This window comes from Myxocyprinus asiaticus, chromosome 28 (genome assembly GCF_019703515.2).
Source record: "Myxocyprinus asiaticus isolate MX2 ecotype Aquarium Trade chromosome 28, UBuf_Myxa_2, whole genome shotgun sequence".
In the NCBI taxonomy this organism is placed as follows: Eukaryota; Metazoa; Chordata; class Actinopteri; order Cypriniformes; family Catostomidae; genus Myxocyprinus; species Myxocyprinus asiaticus.
Window position 1 is genome coordinate 16,745,350 of NC_059371.1, and position 26,922 is coordinate 16,772,271.

Sequence of the window (26,922 nt, forward strand, 5' to 3'; positions counted from 1 at the left end):
AATCTCTTGTAATAGTTGTCTATGAGGCCCCAAATTCTTGCAGGTGGTATAGCTGCCCATTTGTCTTGGCAAAATGCCACCAGGTCATGCAAAGTCTTTCGTCGTCTTGCATGAACCGCACGTTTGAGATCTCCCCGGAGTGGCTTGATGATATTAAGGTCAGGAGACTGTGATGGCCACTCCAGAACCTTCACCTTTTTCTGCTGTAACTACTGGAGGGTCAACTTGGCCTTGTGCGTAGGGACATTGTCGTGCTGGATAGTCCAAGAGAGTCCCATGCGTAGCTTTCGTGCAGAAGAATGCAAATTGTCTGCCAGTATTTTCTGATAACATGCAGCATTCATCTTGCCATCAATTTTCACAAGATTCCCCGTGCCTTTAGAGCTCACACACCCCCAAAACATCAGTGAGCCACCACCATGCTTTACAGTGGGGATGGTATTCTTTTCACTATAGGCCTTGTTGACCCCTCTCCAAACATAGCGCTTATAGTTGTGACCATAAAGCTCTATTTTGATCTCGTCACTCCAAATTACAGTGTGCCAGAAGCTGTGAGGCGTGTCAAGATGTTGTCGGGCATATTGTAACAGGGCTTTTTTGTGGCATTGGCGCAGTAAAAGCTTCTTTCTGGCAACTTGACCATGCAGCTCATTTTTGTTCAAGTATCGTCGTTTTTTGCTCCTTGAAACAACCGCACCTCTTTTTCCAGAGCAGCCTGTATTTCTCCTGAGGTTACCTGTGGGTTTTTCTTTGTATCCCGAACAATTCTTCTGGCAGTTGTGGCTGAAATCTTTCTTGGTCTACCTGACCTTGGCTTGGTATCAAGAGATCCCCGAATTTTCCACTTCTTAATAAGTGATTGTACAGTACTGACTGGCATTTTCAAGGCTTTGGAAATCTTTTTATATCCTTTTCCATCTTTATAAAGTTCCATTACCTTGTTACGCCGGTCTTTTGACAGTTCTTTTCTGCTCCCCATGGCTCAGTATCTAGCCTGCTCAGTGCATCCACGTGAGAGCTAACAAACTCATTGACTATTTACACACAGGCACTAATTGCAATTTAAAAAGCAACAGGTGTGGGAAATTAACCTTTAATTGCCATTTAAACCTGTGTGTGTCACCTTGTCTGTCTGTAACAAGGCCAAACATTCAAGGGTATGTAAACTTTTGATCAGGGCCATTTGGGTGATTTCTGTTATCATTATGATTTAAAAAGGAGCCAAACAACTATGTGATAATAAATGGCTTCATATGATCACTATCCTTAAAAGACCAGGTTTTTGCATGATCAGTCATATTTTCAAAATCAATGCCAAAATTTCACAATTTCTGCCAGGGTATGCAAACTTTTGAGCACAACTGTAAGTAAATTCTAGAGACTGTTGTGCATGAAAATCCCAGGAGATCAGCAGTTACACAAATACTCAAACCAGCCTGTCTGGCACCAACTATCATCCATGCGATTATCTAATCAGCCAATCGTGTGGCAGCAGTGTAGTACATAAAATCCTACAGATATGGGTCAGGAGCTTCATTTAACATTCGCATTAGAATGGGAAAAAAATAAAATTTGATCTCAGTGATTTGGACCGTGGCATGATTGTTGGTGCCAGACGGGCTGGTTTGAGTATTTCTGTAACTGCTGATCTCCTGGGATTTTCACACACAATAGTCTCTAGAATATACTCCGAATGGTGCCAAAAATAAAAAACATCCAGTGACCGGCAGTTCTGTGGATGGAAATGCCTTGTTGATGAGAGAGGTCAACAGAGAATGGGCAGACTGGTTCGAACTGACAAAGTCTACGGTAACTCAGATAACCACTCTGTACAATTGTGGTGAGAAGAATATAATTTCAGAATGCTATTCTGAGATGCGGGCAGGCGGTTTTAATGTTGTGGCTGATCAGTGTATTTATCAATGTGGCTGGTTAAAAAAACAAAGTGGCTGGTAAAATTGGGCATTCACCCGCCACTGTGGCTGGTGGGCAAAAAAGAGAATTTCATACACTGATTAGAACCAAAGTCTTTCTAGCTAGTCAGTCCACTGTCGTCCATCTTTGGAACGCTCTTGGGAGGCTATTTCCAGTCATGCCAGTGCAACTCCTATCTACTTGAATGAAGAAAGACCAAAATCTCAAAAACAGTTCATAATAAAATTAACCGTAATAATATCTCACAATACCGGAATCATAAATTGTGATACTTTACCTCATATTATGCTAAAAAAAACGCTATTTTCTCGGCTTGTATGATTAATGCACATGCGCGTTCTAAAGTTGATTGACAGAGGATGTCTGTATTTAAAAGATGATTGGCTCTTTTAACTGTAAGGCGGGACTTCCTTTCTACGTCCGTTGACTGTTGGACGCTCAGCTCCTTGGTTGAGCATTCCAATTTCTCCCATTCATTTTAAAAGAAGTGGCCCATCTCTGCTAGAACTGAATAGATATTTACCTTTTGATACATAGTATTAGTCCATATGACATCATCATCATCATCATCACTGTTGTTGTAATCGTCATCATCATCAGTGGTATCATCATTCCCATCATCATCAACTATGACTACAGACACATATGGGTGAGCCTCTGAAAAGAAACAAGGGCAAAAACAAAGGGAGTTTAACAGAGGACCTGTACCAATACTGCAGCATTATGCACTTTAAAATCAATACAACATCTTTGTTAGCATCCATTTAAATTGTAACATTAATTTCTGTCATTTCTACTCGATTTAAAGAGTTTTCAGAGTTTCAACTCGATTTTCTTCAACAGTAAATAAAGTATTTGAAAGAAAGCATGACACGGCAGGATGTGACTGGCACAATTCTGATTTTACTTAAAAATTTAACGCAGCAACTAAACTTAAATATTCCATTTTATTGGGCTGAAATTTTTTACCGTGTTCAAAGGATAAAACAACACCAGCTAATATATTTGAACAGGTTCTTAAACCTTTTGTATTACTTTCACTCTCTGTGTCTGATTCACAAGAGATCGGTGCAATGTCATCCACGTCCATTGGCACAACGTCCTCCACTTCAGTCAGATCAATGACATCTGAGAATCAAATGCATTTGTAAGAAGGTGTTAAAAAGCAAACAGACATGAGCTCCTCACATATATAGTCCAAAATGTTTGTTGCGATGCTGTAATGTTATAACATATCAACAATGAGCAATGTGGTGTATACCGGATATGATGCTGCCCTGAGTCTCTGGGCTAAGATGTGACGGAGCACTTTTATATGAGCTGCTGTCTGTGACATCATCCTCTGCAACGTCCTTTTCCTCACCGTCCTCCATTTTTTCCACCTTGAGGTTGTCAGTGTGTTCAAACAGCTGAGATACAACCAAAAACACAAATATAAAAAATACTTTTATTAAGAGGCCCAAACTTCTTTTATTATGTCACATGCACATAAAACCAAAGAACTGGAACATGCAATCACCGTCCCAGATTATGACGCAGCTTAGTAAGTGTTGTTGAACACTGTTTAAAGATCATATACAGTAGCTGATCATACAGGAATGTTCTGGCCTGGGTTCAAACCGAGCTAAAGGAATATTCTGGGTTCAACACAAGTTAAGCTCAATCGACAGCATTTGTGGGATGATATTGATTACCACAAAAATTCATTTGGACTCGTCCCTCCTTTTCTTAAAAACAAACAAAAATCTGTGTTCCAGTGAGGCACTTACAATGGAAGTGAATGGGGGCTAATTTTTGACTATTAAAGTACTCTACACTGTTTCAAAAGTATAACCACAAAACATAAACAATATATGTGTTAACATGCTTTTAGTGTGATAAAATCACGTAATAACCTTTTCTCTGTAAAGTTATAGTAAATTTTACAACTTCGTTACCATGACGATGTAATGTCAACAAACCCTAAAACAACTGTAAAAATTATGATTTAAACAACTTTACAGCTCAAATAATACAAGAGTTTTAACAGAAGAATTAATGAGAGTGCTTTTATATAATTATAAGCTTCACATTTCTGTTTAAACCCTCAAAAAATTGGCCACACTCACTTCCACTGTAACCTCAATATTTGCTTTTTTTTTTTTTTTTTTTTTTTAAGAAAAGTATGGACGAGATGAAATGAATTTTTGTGGCAATCAAAATTATGCCACAAATGCTGTTGATTGAGCTAAACTTGTATTGAACCCGGAACATTCCTGTAACTCTATCGACAGCATATGTGGTGTGATGTTGATTGGACACAACCCTCAGTTACTAAAAACTTTTTTTTCGCTATACTTTCAAACAGTGAGTATTTTAACATTTATGATGATGCAATTCTTTGCCCCATAGACTTTTATTGTAAATGCGTTATTGTAGCCTAAAATATACTTCGGTTTTTATGCGTACGGAAGCGAATCCTTTCAGTGCAAGTGACTTAAATTTCGTCATCAACAGGGCATACAAGCCCTGTATGTATGCAGACCGATTATTCTGCCCATGCGTCCTCTGTACACATTGTCTGCATATGCGCACATATGAATAGTTTGCACTAATGAGTGGGTCCACAAGGTGACTATACTCACTGTTGGGCAGTTGCTTTCACAAAATAGTGCTAGAAAACAACATAAACACTGGTGAACAACAGGAGACAAAGGTGAAAACAACAGTGGATGTGCACATTAAGAGCGTGTGTGTGTGAGAACATCAGAAGATATCTGTATTTGTAAATCATTTTATGCTGCATCAAAAATTTCCCCTTGGGCTTATAATAAAGCTTGACTTGACTTGACATGAGTCTGAAAGACTATGAAGACAACTTTATGGGTCTAAACTCTTGAACAGAAAGTTCAGTATCACATGGCAGTTGCAGTGTGCATACATCGACTGCCTGTGATAACGCACGCTGTCAAATGGAATATACTTTGAAAGGCTGAGCATTCAACTGTACGCATCCCCTAGCATTCATGTAAAAACCGAAGTATACTTTGGGCTTTAACACGATTTTTGTTTGTTTTTTACAAACTGAGGGATAAGTCAAAGTAATTGTCTGTGGAAATCAACAGCAAGCCTAACATTCTTCTAAAAGTGGTTTGAGAAAACATGCTTTGTGGGCAATGTTTCCTAAAGCAATCAAGCTGCTCATACTTATGTGACTCACCTGCTCAAAAATGATCTCTTTTTTCAATGTTTTCGGCATGGCCAACAGGCTAAGGATTAATTTCCCAAAACTGGATGTCCTTCCCATAATCCTCAGCTCGCTCTTCCAGTACTGCTCCATCGACTGGTTTTCTGAGTGCATGTCACCTCCATCAATGAATTGGTACTCCAAAAACTCATCTGTCAGCAAGCTGACTTTCTCAGGGCTTGAGCAAACTCCGAAACAGACACCTAAATCTTGGACTACTTTGCCAGTCACCTCAAGCTTGTTCCCTGGACTCAACACTAATGACAAGTTTCTCAGTGTGGAGTCTGGAAAGGGTAAATGTTTGACAATACTAAGAGTAACAGTCGTGTAGAAGGAGATGATGGACCTATGGAAGTTCTCCAAGTAGTCGGTCAGCTTTGTGGCATTTTGCTGAAGAAAGTCGGCTGCTTGCTTGCCAACTTCAACCTCTCCTCTAGGTAAATGTCCCACTGTCTCCTTCACAAGGGAGGCCTTTCCTCTCCGAAGAAAATACTCTGCTGCTCCAGGTCTGAGGAAGCTCTTTGTGTAGAATTTCAGTAACTGAGAAGCATCTCGGAGGAGTTGTGTCACACTGACCCCTTGGTTAAAATTCTCCTGAAAATTACAAAGCGGCTGCAAAGCATAGCTAAGAAACAGGATGTTCAGTCTTACTTTAGGATCCCTAAGAAGAAGACAGATTGCTTGTACAGCTATACTGTTCTCCTGACATCCAAAGTATTTCTCAATGTCTGACCAAGCAATAGTCATTTTGTGGATTATTCTCCAGAAGAGAGAGCAATCAGATGTTAAGAGTTCATTCAAGTATGACCCCTCAACATCTTCAATCACATTTTTTAGAGCATCTGGGAAAGACGGAAAGTGTTTGTAGATCTCTGTGATGAGATTCTGAATCAGCTCTGAAAACTCCATTGCTATGACACCACTGTGACACACTTGTCCTGCCATATCTGTAAGCCCACATAAAGACACAATATCAGGTTTAAACTTCTTCAAACTTGAGGGAAGATATTCATGATCTGGGGAATTTGAATAAATGATGGCCATGTTTATTAAAGGTATTTTGAACTTCTCCAGGATATCTACAATGCAGCTACAGATGGCATTAGCAGTCTCTTCTTTAGGGTGAAAGACATCAAGTAGTCTGATCTTGTTTTCCCCAGTAGCTCTGTCAAAGAATCCCAGCAGGACCACAGTAGCCTCCTTCTTGTCCTCAAGCTCCACTCCATGGTATAAATAAAGGCAGTATGGTGCCTGACTGCAAATGGCTGCTACGTCTTCTAGGTATCTCTGGCCTAATGCTAGCCTGAGCCTGTTTAAGCAAGAATCAGATGTGGTAGGTGGACAATACTTTCTGATGAAACACACTATGGCCGGGCTGCAGGAGGAAGAATACAAGGATTCAGCATCTCTTTCCTTCTTAGCTTTTGTCATGTTCTGGGTTGGAGACTTTGTATTTGCAACGCTGTAGAGTCTTGAAGTATGTTTCTCCTCTTTTGCTATCAATAAAATGAAGAAGAAAGTCAGCAAACGTGACAAGCAAATGTAATTTTTCATTGTGCCAAAGGCAATAAAAATAAAATAAGCAACCCAAAAACAGAGACACCTACACGTTTCAAACTCAGGGCTTGACATTAATGACCCTTCTTTCTGTTCACCACAACCCTCCTGAGGATTTACTTCTGCCCCACAGAACTGTGATCATAAAACACTTTAAACCATGTAAGCAAATCTTATGTTTTCAGGTTGTCTCCGTTCACCAACAATTTCACCTCCAGTTCCTTTAAGTGGAAGAAGAAACCTATTTTGACAATTAACTCATTTATATGCACAGCCGTTTATTGCGAGAAAGCTACTTAAGGCTGGCATGTGGCGTTCCAGTTTACATACACTGAATTTGCAGCTTTCTCTTTACTGTACACTTGCGGCTCGGATCAGTAAGCAACTTTTTCCACAGCAACGTAATTTTCCTGCAACGCTTGTGTAAATAACAAACATGGAATCTGAGGAACACTTTGCCATTTTATTCTCCATTGCTTCATTTTATTTCCAGATATTCCATAGTTGTTGCTGTGTTTGATTTCTTAACTTTGCATCGCGACCTGCAGCAGAATTGCGCTGTAATAGTGGGGTTTCCCTCAAACATAAAAATGTACGAGCGCATATACACAGACGTGAGTGACAGTAGTTATATTTTAAATTGGTGTGTATAAAATGGGTATATTTTATAGTGTATGTGCTTTTTCCACTGTACTCCTAGAAATGTTGAATTTTTTCCTAGACTAAACTGTTTTCTTAAGTGCATGTAAATGTGATCAATAATGCATGTCCATAAAATCACCATCTAATAAGAGTATTTTTTGATACATTTATATACACATAAAATTCAACTAATCTGGAGTTGTATCTCATGAATCCATAAAAACTAGCTTTCTTAATTTGCACCTTGTTGAAGGCCTCCTGTAGAAGCTTGTAGCTGTTCAGGATGTTTTTCTTCCAACTTCATTTAAGTTGATAGATCCAAGTCGAATTTTCCCCAACAACTGGCCAAATGCAACACCTGAAAAACACACCATGCAGACACATAACTCAAAAGTCTATTTTTTTCCCATATCTGTCATGTCTCAACAAATGCTGCAATCCATAACAATATTTGCTCTTCCCTGGTTTCAATTATACAAACCTTAAACAACATAAAGTACATTGTCTGGCAACCTTTTTAATTATTACCATGGTAATATTACTGAGCACACCTTTAAATAAAAGGGTAAAAATAAAAGAGACTGGGTAAAATGCATTGCAATCTTCATTTGAACAATCTTGATATTGATTCTTAAATCCCAAAATCAATCTTTTAATGTATGCACAACCCTCTACTGAAATGAGAGGAAATCACTAGCATTTGTCACCAAATTTCTTGCTATGGGACAAAAATGTCTATGATTAGCCAATGACTTAAAGAGACAGTGCCGTTTTTTTAACATGCGCTCAACAAATCAGTGTATACTTGTAAATAGTTTAAATTACGCATTAAACAATAAACACATAACAAATCTAATATAATGCAATATAATATTAGATTTATTGAATACATGGATATGTTCATTTTAGCTGAAATGTGATGAATAACTAATAAAATATAATAAGTAAAATTCACATTTTTGTAATGTACCAAGTTAGAAGGCCCCCGTATAATTAAGAGCATTCGCTGGGAGATCATTTATTTCACGTAAGCACAATGAACATTATAACTGAAACATACCCATTTGAATCGATTTCTAATCAAAATCCGAATCGAGAGCTTGTGAATCGGAATCGAATCTGGAAATCTGTATCAATATCCAGCCCTACTTACAGCAGTCAGTAACAACATGACTGGTGTATCCAATTTAAAAAAATGAATTACCTGGAAAACAAAAGAACCTGAGCAGATCTGCTCCTCTTCACTGAATGTGGTCTTCAGTAAGCCATTGAGCCAGGCTAGCAGCTCCCTGTGATTGTGTTTCTCATTCTCTCCAACCTCTACATTCATGAGTTAAATTGTAAGAAATACATTAGTCTGAAAATTAGAATAAAGCGTCCTAACAATCATACACAAATACTGTATTAATTATGTAATAACAACTCTTAGGACTCGAATGTTAGGACTCAATTTAAGCACTAAATGTGGTTTTATTCATTCAAACAAAGAAGAAAAAACACTTTAAAAGAAAAGCAACAGACCAAAACGTTTTCTTCTTCAGCAAAAGTATCTTCAGATGACGACGTCCTTAGATCTGGATAAATATTTCTAATCGTAATATTAAAAAGCACCGTTTAGAATTTCCTGACGTTTCAGAATGTTATATTGTGCCTTCCGTGGACCCCAGATTTTACCGCGAAAACTTAAAGGGCGGAAACAGCTGCTCGGACCAATGAAGCTACAGCGGCTTCCCCTCAGCAGCCATTCCTCCCCACTGCACGGTGGGATACAGGACAGGACACAAAGAGACAAAAGCCTATTTCTTCGAAACGTGCTATTTTTCGTTGTTTGACCTTTCTGCTACACAGATAGCTGAAAAATGTGCATCTGAATTGTATTCCTTTTATTTAACACAATGCCTGTTGAAACACGTTAAGGTAACAAGACAGTGTTTGGGAAAAGTGTTTATATTTTTTGTGTTTACATTACATTTATAAGTTTATGAATAAGACAAGATGGTATCATAGTTTTTTCAATCTTTTTATAATTCATAGTATATTAAACGGGAATAGTAATTATTCGTAAAAACGCACATTTACCACTTTTCTGATTTAACGACTTGCAAACAGACAAATAAGAAAAGAAAATCAGCCTGGTTAATTTAAGGTTTGTTTCACTTTCCTGGTATATAGCGTCTTGTTTTTATACGCATTAAAGGATAAATCGGTAGATTTAGAGATCTGATTTCACAAATCAGGACTAAGAAAATGTATCAATTTTTAGTACTGTAATTGCTTTGTTGTCTTTAAAAAAGCAGAAAAACACCCCGAATCGCTATAACCGCAAACTATCTTAACTGCGGTCTTAAATTGTTATTCGTGAACATTTCTTGCCTGCAGGCACATACTTTCGAGAACTAAAAATGATAACGCCAGCTGTGTATACATTTCTTCATAACAGTCGGAAGTTATACGCAACTTTTAAAGTTGAAAAAGGCATTCTGGTCTTTTCTATTAAAAACAACGCTGTCCACACGTTTGAGTATGTACATGTGTATATATCCATTCAAACTACCGCGAGTCGAACGCTACAAATTCTCGAACGCTTCCGAAGAAAGTATTTTCAAAGATGAAATCCTATAGAACAGCTCCTCTAAACAATCCTGATAACATTGCCCGGATTTGCATGTCGCTGTTTACAGCTATTTAAAGTTACGACATAAACATTACAGTAAAAAAAAACGTTTGATTTCGTAAACTGCGACTTACCACCGATTCGTCCCGTGTTGTTTTGGTCGTCGACTCTCCCTCTGGCGATCCCGCGTTTTCAGCACATCGTCGGATTGGTCGGTTCCACGTGGGGAGTCGATCTATCTGGAATCACAAGTCGGCCCTCAAAGCATGCGTTTTAATCGACGGAGAAATACGGACAAATGAATTTGACTGATGCGTTTGCATCTGTTTTTGCTGATAGCGGCTTTTATTTTAATTGAATGTAATGGCGTTAACCTTCACCGCGTCTTAAAAGATGTAGGCTGATGAATACGTTTGTGTGCAAGACTCGAAGTGGTTTATTCATTTACGGTATTCGGGTTGTTAATCGCTTAATTTAACATTAACTACCCATGAAAGATCAGTTGTGCAATGCTGTTCGATAAGCCATTTAACAACCTTATTTACTCGTTGATAAAACGCAGAGGATGACGTACAAAGAGGATATGTTCGGAATTGAATACTACTTGTATTGTTTTTGAAAAGTATGCAGATTGCAGACCGACTGTATTTGTCATGCAGCAGTACATGTTGAAATCGTGGCAGGTCTCGACCAATTCTATTACTACTTTTGCCATATCCATCTATGGCAGAAATAGTGTGACTGTTTTAATCCCACAATGCAACGCTCTCGACTCGTGGGTTTTTTTCAAGTGGCGGTAATCCTTCAAGTGGACCTGGGAAGCTCGTACCTCCGAGTTGGGCATTCGTTACTAAGACATGGCACACATTCAAGTGTAAAACAAAATAAGGAAGAAGCCGAACTCAACAAATACACAATGAATGATGGCAAAAGCTTGTTTTCTGTTGTACCGGTGAATAAACTTAAGTGAATTACATGTATCACTCTAAAGCACTATTCGGACGGCAATTATTTAACATGGGGACGTGAGGTAATTCCAGCATTTACAGGGGGTAGTCAGTGATTTTATTGCCACCCGAATCCGAAATTTCTGTGTTTTTCTCCCACCTCCCATCAGAAAATTACCTACAATTTTTTGACAAACACCAAGGTCATGTGGTAATTTAATTACCATCCAAAACCACATCTCTGAGTTTATAATCCAAAAGCCATTTTGGAAATCCTTTTTGACCACTGCTAAGTGCCGTACATTTGGATTGTGTAACCGAAATTTTTGAAATAATTCACAATAATAAAATTACGTCGCCGCTCCACCACAGTGAGTGGGAACTCTTAAATAGAAGGAAAAGAAAAAGGAGAGCCAGATCACGTAAACTTTTGAAATGGTCCATTATTATGGCAGCAATGTAATACAATTTTAATATATCACATTTTAATGTAGAAAAATTTACTAAATACATTTATACATAGGGCTTGCATGACTACTCGTTTATACGGGTCTAGTAGTCCCAGAAATATTGCCGGGTTAATGTCTATCTTATTTAAAAGGTTTAATTTTCACCTCCACTTTTTAAACACTGACAGATAATTCCAAATTATGTCCGTCATTTTGATAGATAAAACCTAAGAAAACCATTTTTACCATAGCTCCTCAAATTTCATTTTAACCATCTTTTCTGTCCTTGATATGTGCAGCTTCTATAGCTCCTTGCGTGCACTTAGGAAAGAGCGCGCAAGTGGCGCAGCTGAGGTGATGCGGGTGACGAAACATGCGTACCTCCACTGACAGATTTGTTTGGCTGCGCTGATGAACAGTCTTGTCCTTACAGTTTCTTGATTCGTTTAATTGCTCTTCACAAGAATTTTGGCGATTTTTGGATATGTGAAAATTTACACTGTAAATGTCCGCAGCGCTTTGCAGCGTGTTCCCTCATGCTTTAAAATTTTTATTTTCACTTTAGCGTAATTCCAAACATATTTCAGTGCAAATACAGAGGATACAGTTTGTGGATTGATGAATTTTCCATATAACAAGCGCAACTGCAATCATGTGATTGACAAAAAGTCTTGCTCGTCCCCCGTGATTTAATTGTCATCCAAGCGCATGAGTTTTATCACAGAGGAGCCATGAAAAATTGCTTTTACAGACATCACCCTGAGAAACAATTGCCATCCAAATAGGGCTTTATACAACAAAATAATATTTTGAAGTAAAGAACAGAAGTTGAAACAAATCATTTGTTTCCATCATCTTTCCTGTCGACACGCCCCTTCCAAAGTCCCAGCTCGGGTATCATCTAGAATTCAGAGTTTCCCGCTCGTAAGTACAACATCGCTGGGTCATTCATGTGCTCTAAATTCGTTATTACGATATTTCCAAGTCCACTTGAAGGGCACATAAGATACGAATAAACTGGAAGTGATGTTAATAGCAGTCTTTTTAGAGACTAGTACCAAAGTCTTTTTAGCAAGTCAGTCCACTGTCGGCCATTTTGGAACGCTCTCGGAGGCTATGCCCAGTCACGACAATGCAACTCTTATCTACTTGAATGCGAGGAGACCGAAACCTCAAAAACGGTTGGTCAAGAATACGATCAAAGTACATATTTCAAATCAGCAGTAAAATCTGACAATGCTGGTATCATAAATTGTGCATCTTTACCTCATATTACACTAAAAATGCAATTTTCCCAGATTGTGGAAAAATCGGGGAAATCCGGTATGCCCAATGTGGAAAAAGAGACAGTATTTATCTGAATTCACCCTATTTCATTTCAAACAGATATTTTCAATAAAAGTGTTTTTTATCAGCAACAATCACATTGAACGTGTACAGAATTATGAAATAGTGTATACTTTAAAACAATAGTCAGTGTATTAAAAAAAAAATTATGTTAATGTTTTTTTGTTTTTTTTAAGGCAGTTGCTCAACCGATGTATCTGCCGGACGACACCAAGTTGGTATAGCTGCAGGCTGAGAAGGGTATAGTTACAGACAGAGCTCCAAAAAGGGGCGGGAGCTCCAAATCGCCAGCAAAGATATACAGACCGACTGTATTTGCCAAAGCAGCATTACATGCTGAAATCGTGGCTGTGCTCGTTCGGACAGATAATTCATTCAGAGAGGTCACAGCTATCTACTGATGCTTCATACTGGCCATCCAAAGAGCCTGTACATATGCTTCCTTTTCACACCAAGTATCTGTCCATTCCCCATGCTGAAGCTGTGCTCTGTGTGCGTGTGTGGTGTGTTTGCATTAGAGTGAGGCAGAGAGAGAGAGAGAAGACTGAGAGTGAGGCATGCACTCCTGAGCTCCTGCTATTTTACAAAATATATATATATATATTTTTTTTTTGCTAGATAAACCAGGATTTTATTGGATTTTATTGCTAGGTCATATTGGATTATATTTACACTGATTTGCATCAGTATAATTTGGATTTAAATTACTTTTAAACAAACTTGGAATTTTGGAACAAACACTCGGGAAATCTCAGCATTTTAAGGACTCCACAGACCACACCAGAAACAAAGCATCAGCCAACAGAGAAGCTACATGGACAATCTGATGGTATCAGTGTGCAGTGAGTACCTTTAAAAGGCTGAAATATTGGAAAATTAAGGGAAACAAATAGCTAAGTTTAATACATAAAATTAAACAGAGTGAGAGTTAACCTAGGTCTGCCTGCCTACCTGCTCAACAACAACCCAAGACTGTGCTAGAGGTGCAAAGTGGAAGGCGTGAAAGCATCCAAGCCAAACAAAGGGCTGAATGGCACACTGAGAGGCCAATAGTCTGAGAACGGCTAATCCAATCACAAATTCTTACATCTGGATAGCCTCACTCCTATCTAAATTTCAAAGACCTAAAGCAATCAAGGTGACAATGGATGGATATGCCTCATCAGAAGGGTGTGACCTCAACACTCTGGCCATCACATATCCTGATGATGTAACCAGCGAGACTGCAAATTAAAAAGAAAGAAATTTAAAACTAAATTAATCAGAGAATTCCCAGAAACTCTCAGAGCAGATTTCATGGAAATAAACCACAGAAGAGTAAAAACAGCCCTGTTCTTTTATACAGAGTTTCCAAATGCCTGGCACTCAGCACTCTGCTCCAATTTTAAAGATCTAAAAATGGGTGGAAATAGAGCCACGAGACAACTGTATCTGGACACTGCGCCAAAGTTCAACATCAACCTGTATCACAATGGCACTGTAATGGTCCAAGGCTCAGAGGACAGACTTGAGCAATTTGAGAGAGACTTTGCTGAACTAAAAGTCCTAGCTAAGAAGGAAAAGTCTTCTCTCCCCCCAACAACAGCAGCAGAAGAGGTCACAGCTTCACCGTCATGCACACAAACTGCCCCTCTCTACCCACACACACCCAGATCAACAGTTTCTATTCAGTGCTTTCAGGAGTGCCTTCCCAACTGCAAATGGAAATTACTGAATTCAAAGAAAGCAAACTCCAAGAAACTGACACCTCTCAAAATCTAAGAGAGGAGTTAAAGGGTTTCAAAGAACAATACAGCACCACAAAAGGATTGCTGGAGATGAAAATAAAAAATCTCCTAAAAGACAATAATTTAAATGAAAAAGTGTCTGAACTGAGAAAAGACCTGATGGAAAAAGACACACTTATTCATAGCATTAATGAAAAACTGGAAAACATAAGCAGAACCACTGATAAAGTGCATTTCAGTTGCTCATCCACTGACTCACAGACAGACAATGAGCAACCTGCTACAGAGAACAGTCAGGAGACCAGCGACAGCACTGTCACACAGCCAGCTCAGCGCAGTCCTCTTCAAACACAAAACCTTCAAACCCCTCATCATACCCCAAAGCACTCTCGGAAGCCTCAAGTCCGGAAACTACAACCACCAAAAACAGCAATTCTTATAGACTCAAATGGTAAGTTCTTGCACCACCGAAAGCTCTTCCCTAAACAAAAGGTTGGAAAATTCTGGTGCCCCACAACAAACAGCACACTCCAAATCCTCTGTCAGTCCACTCTGCACAACCCACAGAACATCCATTTGGCATGATGGTCTATATTATAAAATTCTACAATCCGGCATTGGGGGTAAAATGTATGACACTATCAAATCTATGTATTCGGACAACAGGTGCGGAGTTAAAATTAGCAATAAAAGAACAGAATTCTTCACTCAAGGGCGTGGAGTGAGACAGGGCTGCAGTTTGAGTCCAACTCTGTTCAACTTTTACATGAATGAGTTAGCAGTGCTACTGGAACAATCTGCAACACCCTGTCTTACTCTATATAATTCTGAAGTTAAATTTTTTCTCTGTGCAGATTATCTGGTGCTGCTGTCAGCTACTGCACAAGGGCTACAGCAGCATCTGGACCTGCTGGAGAACTACTGTCAGAACTGGGCCCTGACAGTCAATTTGAAAAAAAACCCCTAAAATTATGATCTTCCAGAAAAAAAGCCATATTACAGGAAACCAGATACACATTCACTCTGGGAAACACTGCAATAGAACACACCCTACACTACGAATACCTCGGTCTTAAAATCAGTGCTTCAGGGGGTTTTGGTCTGGCAGTGAATGCACTAAAAGAGAAAGCTAGAAGAGCATTTTATGCTATTAAGGGCAAATTTACCAAAATAGACATTCCTGTAACAATTTGGAGTAAAATCTTTGATAGTATTATTATGCTTATTGCTCTGTATGGATGTGAGGTTTAGGGTCCACTCTGTCTGGCAGATTACTCTAGATGGAACAAATACCCCATAGAATCCCTGCATGCAGAATTCTGTAGAAACATTCTAAGAGTTCAGAGAAGAACACCTACTAATGCATGCTGGGCCGAACTAGGCAGATACCCCCTAATTATACATATTGAAAAATGATCCCTCAAATTTTGGACACACCTAAATTCAAGTTCCCCTAACACATTGCAACATGAAGCCCTTAAAACCCAAGAGTTGAAGCCTAAAACCAGTCCCCTTTGTCATTTGACTCTGAAACTCACAAACCCACTAACAACTAAAAAACACCAGTTTCAGACCAGCACTGCTGAACAAAACCAAATCAGAATAAACCAAATCATAAAAGAAAGCAAAAATTCATATTTCAAGCAAATTGGAATGTTATCGGACCCTAAACAAAATGAATAATCTGGCAGAATATCTCCACACGGTAAGAGATCCAAAACAGAGACGGATTCTCACCAAATACAGGCTCAGTGATCACAGTCTGGCCATAGAAAAAGGCAGACACAGACAAACATGGCTTCCAAAGGAAGAATGAGTCTGTGCTCACAGTGACACTGGTGAGGTCGAGACCGAGACACTTTCTCCTTCACTGTGAGAAATTTACAGAGATGAGAGAGAAATACTTTGACAAACTCTCAAACCTCATGCCACAGTTTTCCAGTTCAGCAGAAACAGATCAAATGCAGGTGTTACTAGGGGAGGACAATCATGCATCAGTTGCAGCAAAATTCATTTTTGAGCTGCACACCCTCAGAAACCAATCACTGCTTTAATGTACTCCAGTCACAGTATTTTTATTTTCTTATGTTCATAATGTCTTGTTAAATGCTTATTTTATTTTATATTGTATAGTGTATATTGTTATTATATATATATATATATATATATATATATATATATATATATATATATATATATATTTGTTTTTTTTATTCATTACCTGGCACCTTATTTTAATTATATTTTTATTGTTTCTGTTAATGTTTTATTATTTTTATTATTATTTGTCTTGTCATTATCTGTTTTGTGTATTAATGCTTTGGCAATATTGTATGTAAACACAATCATGCCAATAAAGTATTTTTAAATTGAAAATTGAAATTGATATAGGGAGCCCCTTACCTAACCCTTTCCCTAACCATCTGCGGAGTTAGCGCAACCCCATTTTGGAGATCTGCAGCCTGCAGCTATACCTACTTGTGTAGGCCAGAGATCTCCAAATAGACCTTATTCACAGTAGCGCCATCTTTCATTTTTAATAAGAATGACAATGAGGCTGTGAGGGATAAACTTACAGTCTCTTCAATGGCAGGAACGGTATAAAGCTGTATAAAGCTCCTTGGTCAGATCTGATCAGACTCATGTTGTCTGGAGTTCTTTGTATACTGAATGTTCCTGGACAGATATTTGATCAATGTTTTGTCTGCGGAACAATCCAAAAACACTTTAAACTGCAGTACAGCCCATTGAAGAGATGGTAAGTCTGTCCCTCACAGCCTCGTTGTCATTCCCATCAAAAACACTGTGTAACAATTGTTTTTTTTGTTTTTTTGGTTCCTGGGTAGTAAGTGTTATTTCCTAATTGCTTATGCCTCAAAAGCATAGAAAATGGCTATTATTCCCCACAAACCTTGCTTTTGTGACCAGGACAGTGATATTTTGAAATTTACCTATTTTCCAGAACATTCCAGATAGATTCAGTGCTGAGTAAACTTGGAGTAACTTCTAGAACTTTCTAGTAATATAAATAGTAGTATAAATACAGGGGCCTTAAGCCCACCAGTTCAGTTTAGTTCTAGCTGCCTAAGTGGATACATATCTGCATTTTACTGAGATGGCATCAAGAGGCTGCAAGCATCCGGCAGACACATTTTTCTATGTCTGCGGCCAATTTATCAAGACAAGAGTGAAAAAGTAATCCGTGGAAGCATCTGCTAAGATGTGTGAGGCCTACAAGGCATATTTTGGCATGCCTGTCGGGGATCAAGACAAACCCTGGGCACTTCATTTCACCTGTGAGCACTGCAAAAAAATCTCTGGAAGGTAAGATGGACAATTGTTGCTCAGAATTTTATGTTATAAAATTTGTTAATTTTTAAAATTGTAAATGTTTTTAATTTTAAAATGTTTTTTTGGGGACGCCTTTGGGACAGCAGGACTGGCCACAGCTGGCTGAGTTCTCTGTGGGGAGGAACAACGTCAAGTGGGAGCCACTGGTCGACCGCCGGAAGGTGCTGATGCCACTACTGCACATCAAATTGGGCCTTATGAAACAATTTGTCAGAGCTCTAGATAAGGAGTTGGCAGCCTTCAAGTAACTTCAAGACTTCTTCCCTAAGCTGTCTGAGGCAAAGGTCAAATCCGGTGTCTTCATCGGACCACAGTTAAAGAAGATGCTGGAGTGCAATGAATTCCCCAAGAAGCTCACTAGTAAGGAGAAAGCGGCTTGGAACAGCTTTGTCGCAGTGGTTCGGGACTTCCTTGGCAATCACAAGGCCGAAAACTATGTGGAGCTGGTTGAGACTCTGGTGAAGAACTACAGCACAGGCTGTAGGATGTCCCTCAAAGTCCATATCCTTGATGCTCATCTTGATCAATTCAAGGAGAACATGAGAGCATACTCGGAAGAGCAAGGCGAGCGCTTCCATCAGGATATAATGGACTTTGAACGCCGCCACCAATGACAGTATAACGAGAACATGATGGGAGACTACATTTGGGGGCTGATTCGTGAAAGTGATTTACAGTATAATCGTAAATCTCGAAAAACTACTCACTTCTAAATCTTTTGTAGTCATTTTTGTATTACTGTAGTATAAATACGTTAATTTGGATTTATGTGTTGTTTTTTTTCTGACTTTATGTGAACGAAAAGACACAAATTCGCCCGTTTTCTCATTGGAAATAGGTACATTTCAAAATATCACTGTCCTGTTCACAAAAGCAAAGTTTGTGGGGAATAATAGCCATTTTCTATACTTTTGAGGCATAAGCAATTAGGAAATAACACTTACTACCCAGGAACAAAAATTGTGTTACATAGTGAAATCAAAGATAACGCTAGCGTGGATAAGATCTGTGGAGGCGGAATCTCCAAAAGAGGGTGGGGTTACTCCAAAAGGGGATTGTGCCACCTTTAAAAGGGGGTGACACTTCCACAAACAGTTAGAGTTAAGGAAAGGGTTAGGTTAGGTTAGTGTCTCCCTATGTCTTTGCTGGCGTTTTGGATCTCCCGCCTCTTTTTGGAGCTCAGTCTGCATCTATACCCTTCTCAACAACAAAACAATTGTTTTCTATGAATTTACACATACAGCTATGACTCTGGAGGTTGCTTCAAATTTTGCAGCCCCACGGAGCACCACTCATAGTTTGGGGAGGCCTGAAGGTGCTGGAACCATATTGTATTTGTTAAGATTTTCTTCTTATTCTTTTTTCTGCCCTAAAAGTGTCTGGGCATCAGAGATTTTTGCGAATAACTCCGGAACCATATAGGCTAGAATAATTATTCTTAGTTTTTCCAAACCCTTCTGTGCCCCCAAATCTGGTGGCAAATATGGTCACATTGATTTTCGTTTCGGCAAAAAAAAAAATTTGTACCACTTCTGAAAAACCTACTTTTCGAAACTCGTCCTTGGCCATTTGCCTGATTCGCACGAAATTTAGTATACATCATCTATAGACCCTCCTGACAAAAACTTGTGATAAGAAATTTGATTCGTAAACTTGTTCGGAAGATATCAGCAAATACATTTTTGTGTGTGGCCTGTAATGACTAATTGGCCTGTATCTTGTGAGCTCATTATTCAAACACAACAAAACTTGAAACACATGGACAACAGAACAATCTAAGGTCACATGCTAAATTTTATAAATTTAATTCATTCAGTTTGCGCAGTTGCACCAGTTTTATTCACTAACCTGCAAACTCATCAACATTACTTTGTTCAGTCTTGATGAAGAACAAAAGCCTTCATAACTTGTGTATGGTGGTGACTAGATTCACAAATTAATTGCATATTTAGTTGAAGCAACACTAACATGGAATACAAGAAAGAAAGAAAAAATGGCACACATCAGCTTAAAGAAATCACAATGTTTTCTTTGCTGAATTGGCCATAAATACTTAAAAGTGGTTTCAAAAGGTCAACATGACCGATTTTGAGCCAAAATAGTCTCTTTGCAAAGGAAAAGATTTATTGCTAATTGTATCCAATTTGAGCCTTCTGTAAAACATGTAAAATTACAGTTTAGTGCTTTTTACTATTTTCACAGTCTCTTGACCTATGTACTGTCTCTTGATCAAAAATTTTCCCCCTGTCTACTGAGCTTACCTTCAATTGAACCTGAAATATTCCTTTAATTGAAATGAAGCACAAACAGAACTTCTAAATGTTTCTAAGTGTATCATGCATATTTCTTTCAAAGACAGCATTAATGTTAAACACAATCTGAGTCTATATGCAAACAAGCATTATTTCTCCTTTCTTTTTTAGGTGAAAACTTCACTTAAAGGGACAGTTCATCCAAAAATGAAAATTCTCTCATAATTTACTTACCCTCATGCCATCCCAGATGTGTATGACTTTCTTTCTTCTGCAGAACAGAAATAAAAGATTTTTGGAATAATATTTCAGCTCTGTAGGTTCATACAATGCAAGTGAATGGGTTCCAAATTTTTTAAGCTCCAAAAAGCACATACAGCCATCATAAAAGTAAACCATTCGACTCCAGTGGATTAAATAATGTCTTCTGAAGCAAAACACTAGGTGTGTGTAAGAAATGGATAAATATTTAAAGCTTTGTTATTTTACAAAAATTCACGTGAGTCAAGGTCAAGCGCGTTGGCAAGATCATGCGAGAACTGACATGTGAAATATGGAAAAAACTTAAGTGCAGCGTTGTTTACAACACAGAAGCATAGATAATCATACATAGATGCCTCATTTGGCTGGTTTGAATACATCAACTGTGGCACCATCTTGGAACGGTCAACAAGCAGAACTGTTTGAATCTGTTTGAATTGAAGTGAATGGAGGAGATGCTTCAGACTGAGCTCTTTGCTCAGACCACTGCATAAACTCCTTTTGTGTCAAAAAAGTACCGCGGTCCATAGAAACAGCTGCTAATAATGGATCTATGTATGAATATCTATGCAGAGGAGGCTTTCGTGCTTACGTCACATGAGAGCCTGTCTGAACTCCACCCTTGTCAACGTACAAACCTCTGGAATAAGCTGACTGCAAGCTAATATTTTTAGTAAAAAAAAGTTTTAAATATTGATCTATTTCTTACACCAAGTGTTTCGCTTCAGCAGACATTAATTATTCCACTGGATTGACTATATTTATGATGGCTATATGTACTTTTTGGAGCTTCACAAATTTGGCACCCATTCACCTATGCTATGGACCTACAGAGCTGAAATATTCTTCTAAAAATCTTTGTTTGTGTTCTGCATTGAGAAAGTCATACACACCTTGGATGGCATGAGAGGGTGAACTATTCCTTTAAGGAAATCCTAATTCCTAAAGATTGGAACTGGATATATTTTGATGGCTAACACACTTTTGGACAGTGCTTCCCATCACATTTTCCAGGCCTTGATTTCCCCTCAGTGTCTTAAAACACAACAATGATTGAGTTTGTGTTTGTCAGTAAGTGAAAGATAGAGGGTGAATGTCTAAGTGTTGAAGTGTGTGAGCAATAAAAAAAGACTAGTGAAATCTATGAGTTTCTTCAGTAAAGTGACAACATTTTCCTTTTGAATTTATAGCAATAAAATGTCCAAAGACATATTTATATGTTTTTATAAGTGTAATAATATATTTAATGCATAGAGCTGTGGACGTTCAGAAGAGTTAAGGATTCTTCACCCTTGATGTTTTCTTGCATCAATACAAAGAGATGTGACACAATAGTGAAATACACCACTCTAAGGGGCCGTTTACACGACAACGTTTTCAACTAAAAACGGAAACGATTTTATGCGTTTTGGCTGTTTGTTTACACGACAACGGCGTTTTGGGGCCTGAAAACGCAAACTTTTGAAAACGGGTTTCAAAGTGCAAGTTTTTGAAAACGATGCTGTTATTGTCTCCGTGTAAACATACAAAAATGCGAATTTGTGAAAACAATGACGTCATGCGCACGCGAATTACGTGTTCAGTCTATAGACATGCGCGCGAGTACTTCAAAACAACACGCAAGACATTCAAAAATACAGTGGCGGACTACAGGACTGTGTTTGTGCTGCTCAAGATTTTGAGTTTATTGACGCTTCACCAGCAAAGTGTAGATTTACTGCATCACTACTAAGACCAGTGATCGCCATCTTCATTGTTTGTATTCACCGCTCTGTGGAACAATGTTTATGTGCGCAGGCGCGTAGTGTTTCTTTACAAAGTGACATTGCCAACTACTGGCCTGGCATGCATAATACAGCCTATTTAGTCATTTTCACGGATCCGTGTGAACGGAGATCGTTTTGACAACGTTGTCGTCTGTACGCGATACTTTTCAAAAACGCAAAGGAAAAACGTTTCCGTTTTTAGTACATCGTTGTCGTGTAAACGTACCCTAAGTCCTGTCCAACTGTACACCAGAATATACTCTGACACTTAATTTATAAATATGTCGCTGAAATTTATTTTTTGCCTTGGGACTATTGAAAATGTCACCAGGGCAAGTAAAGATCGAAACTACTGGGCCAGCAGACAAAATCCTTGTCGGACCCTAATGCTGGGTCATTGTTCTCAAATGATGCTGTCCTCAAGGCTAATCTGTAAGAAAGATCAGTCATTTGAGTTTGAGTTGATGACCACTAGATGGAGCTGGATTATAATTAAGATATAAATTGTCCTAATTTGGTGTTTGCTTACAAATGCTGTCCATTGATTAAAATGATCTAAATTCATAAAAAAAATACAATAAAAAAAAAAAAAAAAAATACAAATAAAATTGTAGTAAATGTGTATGTATTGTTGAGTCACTTCATTGTGATGACACAGTAATGCATTTTCCATTTTGCATGAGTCTCACTCACACAGATACTGTTTATCCAACTGCATCAAACTGCACAGGGAGTGTAAATACTGATCTCAGTGCAAATGGGAAAGAATTAAAAAACAACAACTATCCATGCACTTTATAAGCTTACATATTAAAGATGTTTTTGCCACTAGCTTGAAGTCCTCTGATATTCTTCACATTAGTTTTAATGAGGGTGTATTTTGTTGTAAGTGATTTTTCATACTTGTTGAGCTTAATTAAATCTAAACCATGACAGAAGCTTGTTTACAGTGGCTTGTGTGTTCATGCAAGTTGTTTATCGTTGAAACATCATGTGAATGTGTGCCACTGTGAATGAGCTTGTGTCATAGTGCTCAGGGCGTCAAGATTTTCAGTAAAAAATGACTTATATTTTTAGTTTTTCCTCAACAAAACCTATCGCATGCTTTTAGAAGACTTGGAATATGACACAGGAGTCACATGAACTACTTTTATAATACTTTTAGGTTCTTTTGTAAGCTGTAAAATGAATCACTATCAACTGCCATTGTATTGAAAAGACGGGCCCGGATATTCATTAAAAAAATTTCCTTTTGTGTTCTGCATAGAAAGTAATATGGATTTGGAATGACAAGAGGGTGAATAAATTATGCCAGAATTTAAATTTTGTGGTGAACTTCCTTTATTTCTACACTCTCAGAAAAAAGGTACCGTTTAAGATTTGTATCTGGGGTGGTACCCTCAAGTGGAATTTTTTGTACCTCTATTTAAATTTTATGACTTGTTTCAGGTACATAATTGTACCCTAAGGACCTATTGTGTACCTTTAAAGGTAATATACTGTATATATTCCTCTGGGGGGAAAAACGTACCTTTTTGTCTCCATAAGGGTACAAATATAAACCAAAAACAAGGTTATCACCTCAGTGATAACTTTGTACCTTTAACAGTGCCTTTAGCGTAGAGAAGGTTGGAAATGGTCATGTAAATCTAAATTAGGACTGTTTATGGTGCAAGAAACATTTTAAGTGGACAAGAAGGAAAAAATAAAACGATAAATAAAGGATAGGATTTGGATCTTAATAATTATAAAGGTGTTTTTTTTAAATCCCCTGTAGGAGCTAGGATACATTTCGGATGTTGGTGCGGCTATCCTTATGAGGACTCTCCATAGACATAATGATTTTTATACTGTACGAACTATAGATTCTATCCCCTAACCCTACCCCTAAACCTAACCCTCACAAAAAACTTTCTGCATTTTTACATTTTCAATAAAACATCGTTTAGTATGTTTTTTAAGCTATTTGAATATGGGGACACTAGAAATGTCCTCATAAACCACATTTATAGCATAATACCCTTGTAATTACCAGTTTGTCCTCGTAAACCACTCAAACCCATCCACACACACATTATTGATTATTCTAATATATATTTTTTTAAACTAGCATATATGATTCCAAGCCAAAACTACTATACGTAACTATAAACAAGCATTCAAATTAAAAAAAAAAAACACAAGCACGTACAAGCACAAGCACAAACTTAAGAGTCTTTATTGATTTGTTTTGTTTCAGGATACTAAAATTTTTTTGTTTGTTACTTTTTGTTTATACCATAAGTCCCAAAAAACAGTAAATTGTATACAAAACACTATAAGAAAAAAGTATAAAAAATAAAGTAAATATAAATTGACTGTATAAAAGCACTGTTAATGTTTAAAAGTATAGATGAATGTGTTCACTATGTTACCAAATAAACAAGTAAAACGACAGTATCAAATATCATATTTGAAGAGTTACTAAGCAAAATATTAGGGTTATGATATTAAAATTGTTTACACTACAGTACAAAACCTTAAGAGAGAAAAAAATGAGAGTAAGAAGATTGTTGTGCTGTTTATACATCAATTTTTGCCTGTCAAGCCAAGGCTTTAGATGTATATAAGACATTTTTTGAAGACAATTAAAAACGAGTGTAATTTGCCTACAATATCCAAAGGCAAAGATAATTGTGGATGAAGTATTAAGGTTCCTTCAGTCTTCAAGCTTTGAGTTTGGACAGTAGTTTTCCTTAAGCACATACAGTATATTATTATAACTTGTATAACAGTTTGAGTTACAACATTAAGTCTATAAAACAAAAGAAGAAAGTTTCTTCGCAACCTGAATCCTGTATGGTAGGCTGTATGAGTTCTCTTCAAAGGCACCACATAAGTGTTTTGGACAAATGAGTCCCAAATTTAAAAAAAAATCAGAGAGTGCTAGATATCAACATTAATGATGTTTTTGTTATTGTTTGTAACTACAGTAAATATAAAAACAATAGTTTCCAAGTTAAATGAAAGCATCTATGTGAGTGCAACCCATATAGAGCCAGCATTATTCTATACCACTCCCTCTTTGTAGAGGTCAGTCAGCAAAATTACATACAATTTAAGGTATCCGAGAAAGCTCTAAAAACTTAACGCTGAAATATGTAAACATTAATTTCAAGGTTAAAATACAGTACATGTCTGATCTCTATCTTGACAGAAATTACTTCTCAGGAAAATAGTATTCTGTAATGTTTAGCGCAGGCTAATGCCCCCTGCAGTTCTGCTCTCAGTTCTGAAAAACACCTTCTTGTTAGATTGATATTGTGCAATTTTACAGAGGGAATGTAGACTGTATGAAACACTAAACTACCTCAGTGTCAGTTTGGGGGTTTTGTCAGTTTTTTCATGAAATGTTGAAATAATTTAAATGATTAAAATCTTCACCATAAATCAAACAAATCAAAGTAAAATAATTCTGGCATGGTAAAATCATGCCTTGAGCATAGATTCTTTTAACGCATCTTTGTAAATGCATTTTTTGTGAGGGCTCACAGCTTGATGTTTACAAGTTTGCATTGATTAATTTCAAGTATTTTCTCACGCCAACTATACAATGGAAATGTGTCACATGCAAGTATACTGAATCTATAATGACATGATAAGGAATTTGTACATTCCTTAGCCATATACTGTAAGCTTTGGAAGATCCAATTTTTTTTATTTGTTTGTGATTAAAAACGTTTTAAAATGGGGTAAAATGCTTTTCATTTTCATGACAGTAAATAATAAATGGTAACTGCATGTGTTGAGAACCTGAAGGCTTCAAAAACCTCGAAAGGCACAACTAGCTCAAAAACATCTAGTACAAAAACTAACCGTGTTCTTAATAAGTGACGTTCTAAACGTCACACCACAGTGTCTCCACGTCATCCTCAAGTCAACTCAACTTCTCGGTTTATCTCTACAAAGCTGAGAACACCTTGTAATTTAGGGGATTAGCTAGTCTCTGAGAGATCCTTATTTTTCTGAAGACATTTGGTTTTGTACTTTGTATTTGTTGTGTGACTTTGGACTAACTGAATATGGACTACAGAGGTTATTCACAGGCAAAGTAGTCCTTTAGTGGGGCAAACAGGTGCCGTATCACAGGTACACTCCAGGACCGCCCCAGCAGCTTCTGTCTGGCACCACGTCCCATGTTGGACACATCCGTGTAGTGGATGGGGAAGCCAAATATCCTATGATGAGAGCAAAGTGACATGACTTGGCTAATTTTTGACAGCATTCAATGGAAATATTTTTGACTGGTTGTTGTGAACACACCTCTCCAGCTCTGTGCACCACAGGATGTCCTCTTTACCGTTCATCATGACAGGGAAGTGTTGGTCTTTGCCTTGCTTGATGGAGTTGGACCGTGTTGTGATGGTACGCACTTTGCCAAACTAGAGACACATGGATGGATTTAAGGTGCTACTCATGACAAAACTGTTAAGAGAATTGATTTTACATTCTTACGAATTTTCATACAATATACTAAGTTTTACAATGCTCCCTGGAATACTTGATTCTGATTTCCGTTTATTAAACAGATCTCAGGAATATCGATTCTGATTGGTCAATGGCGCCATCTAGCAGTCTGATATCTCTGAGTAACAACCACACATACAGATATCAGACCGCTCATCCGGGTATTGCGAGTCATCTTTACTGCTTCTCTGATAACTGTGCGATCAAGTAAGCTAATAAAATAATTTCAACTCAAATCAATGTTTCATGCCCATTTATATATGTATATGGCAAGTAGTCTTATGGGCAGTCAGTATTTACAAAATAAACACAGACAGAACTCCAACACAAAGTGGAAAAGAA

General features: G+C 37.8%; 3 protein-coding genes across 3 annotated transcripts in view; 1 reads left to right on the top strand and 2 right to left on the bottom strand.

The window, feature by feature from the left end:
- LOC127419381 (uncharacterized) overlaps nt 1-8,690 on the bottom strand; it is a 36,933-nt gene extending 28,243 nt beyond the window's left edge. The window contains 8 exon segments of the mRNA XM_051660730.1: nt 2,459-2,592; nt 2,959-3,063; nt 3,197-3,344; nt 5,135-6,837; nt 6,840-6,939; nt 7,589-7,656; nt 7,659-7,718; nt 8,582-8,690. Coding sequence (XP_051516690.1) covers nt 2,459-2,592; nt 2,959-3,063; nt 3,197-3,344; nt 5,135-6,837; nt 6,840-6,939; nt 7,589-7,656; nt 7,659-7,718; nt 8,582-8,690 — 2,427 coding nt within the window.
- Nucleotides 1-26,922, top strand: part of LOC127419409 (F-box only protein 6-like) — a 312,359-nt gene that overhangs the window by 61,127 nt on the left and 224,310 nt on the right. The window lies entirely within an intron of this gene.
- The window catches only part of LOC127419398 (DNA (cytosine-5)-methyltransferase 3B-like), a 71,362-nt gene continuing 69,057 nt past the window's right edge, over nt 24,618-26,922 (bottom strand). The window contains exons 21-22 of the mRNA XM_051660738.1: nt 26,377-26,495; nt 24,618-26,291 (exon numbers count right to left, since the gene is read on the bottom strand). Of these exons, the coding sequence (XP_051516698.1) occupies nt 26,150-26,291; nt 26,377-26,495 (261 nt within the window). The 3' untranslated portion in view covers nt 24,618-26,149. The remainder of the gene's footprint in view (nt 26,292-26,376; nt 26,496-26,922) is intronic.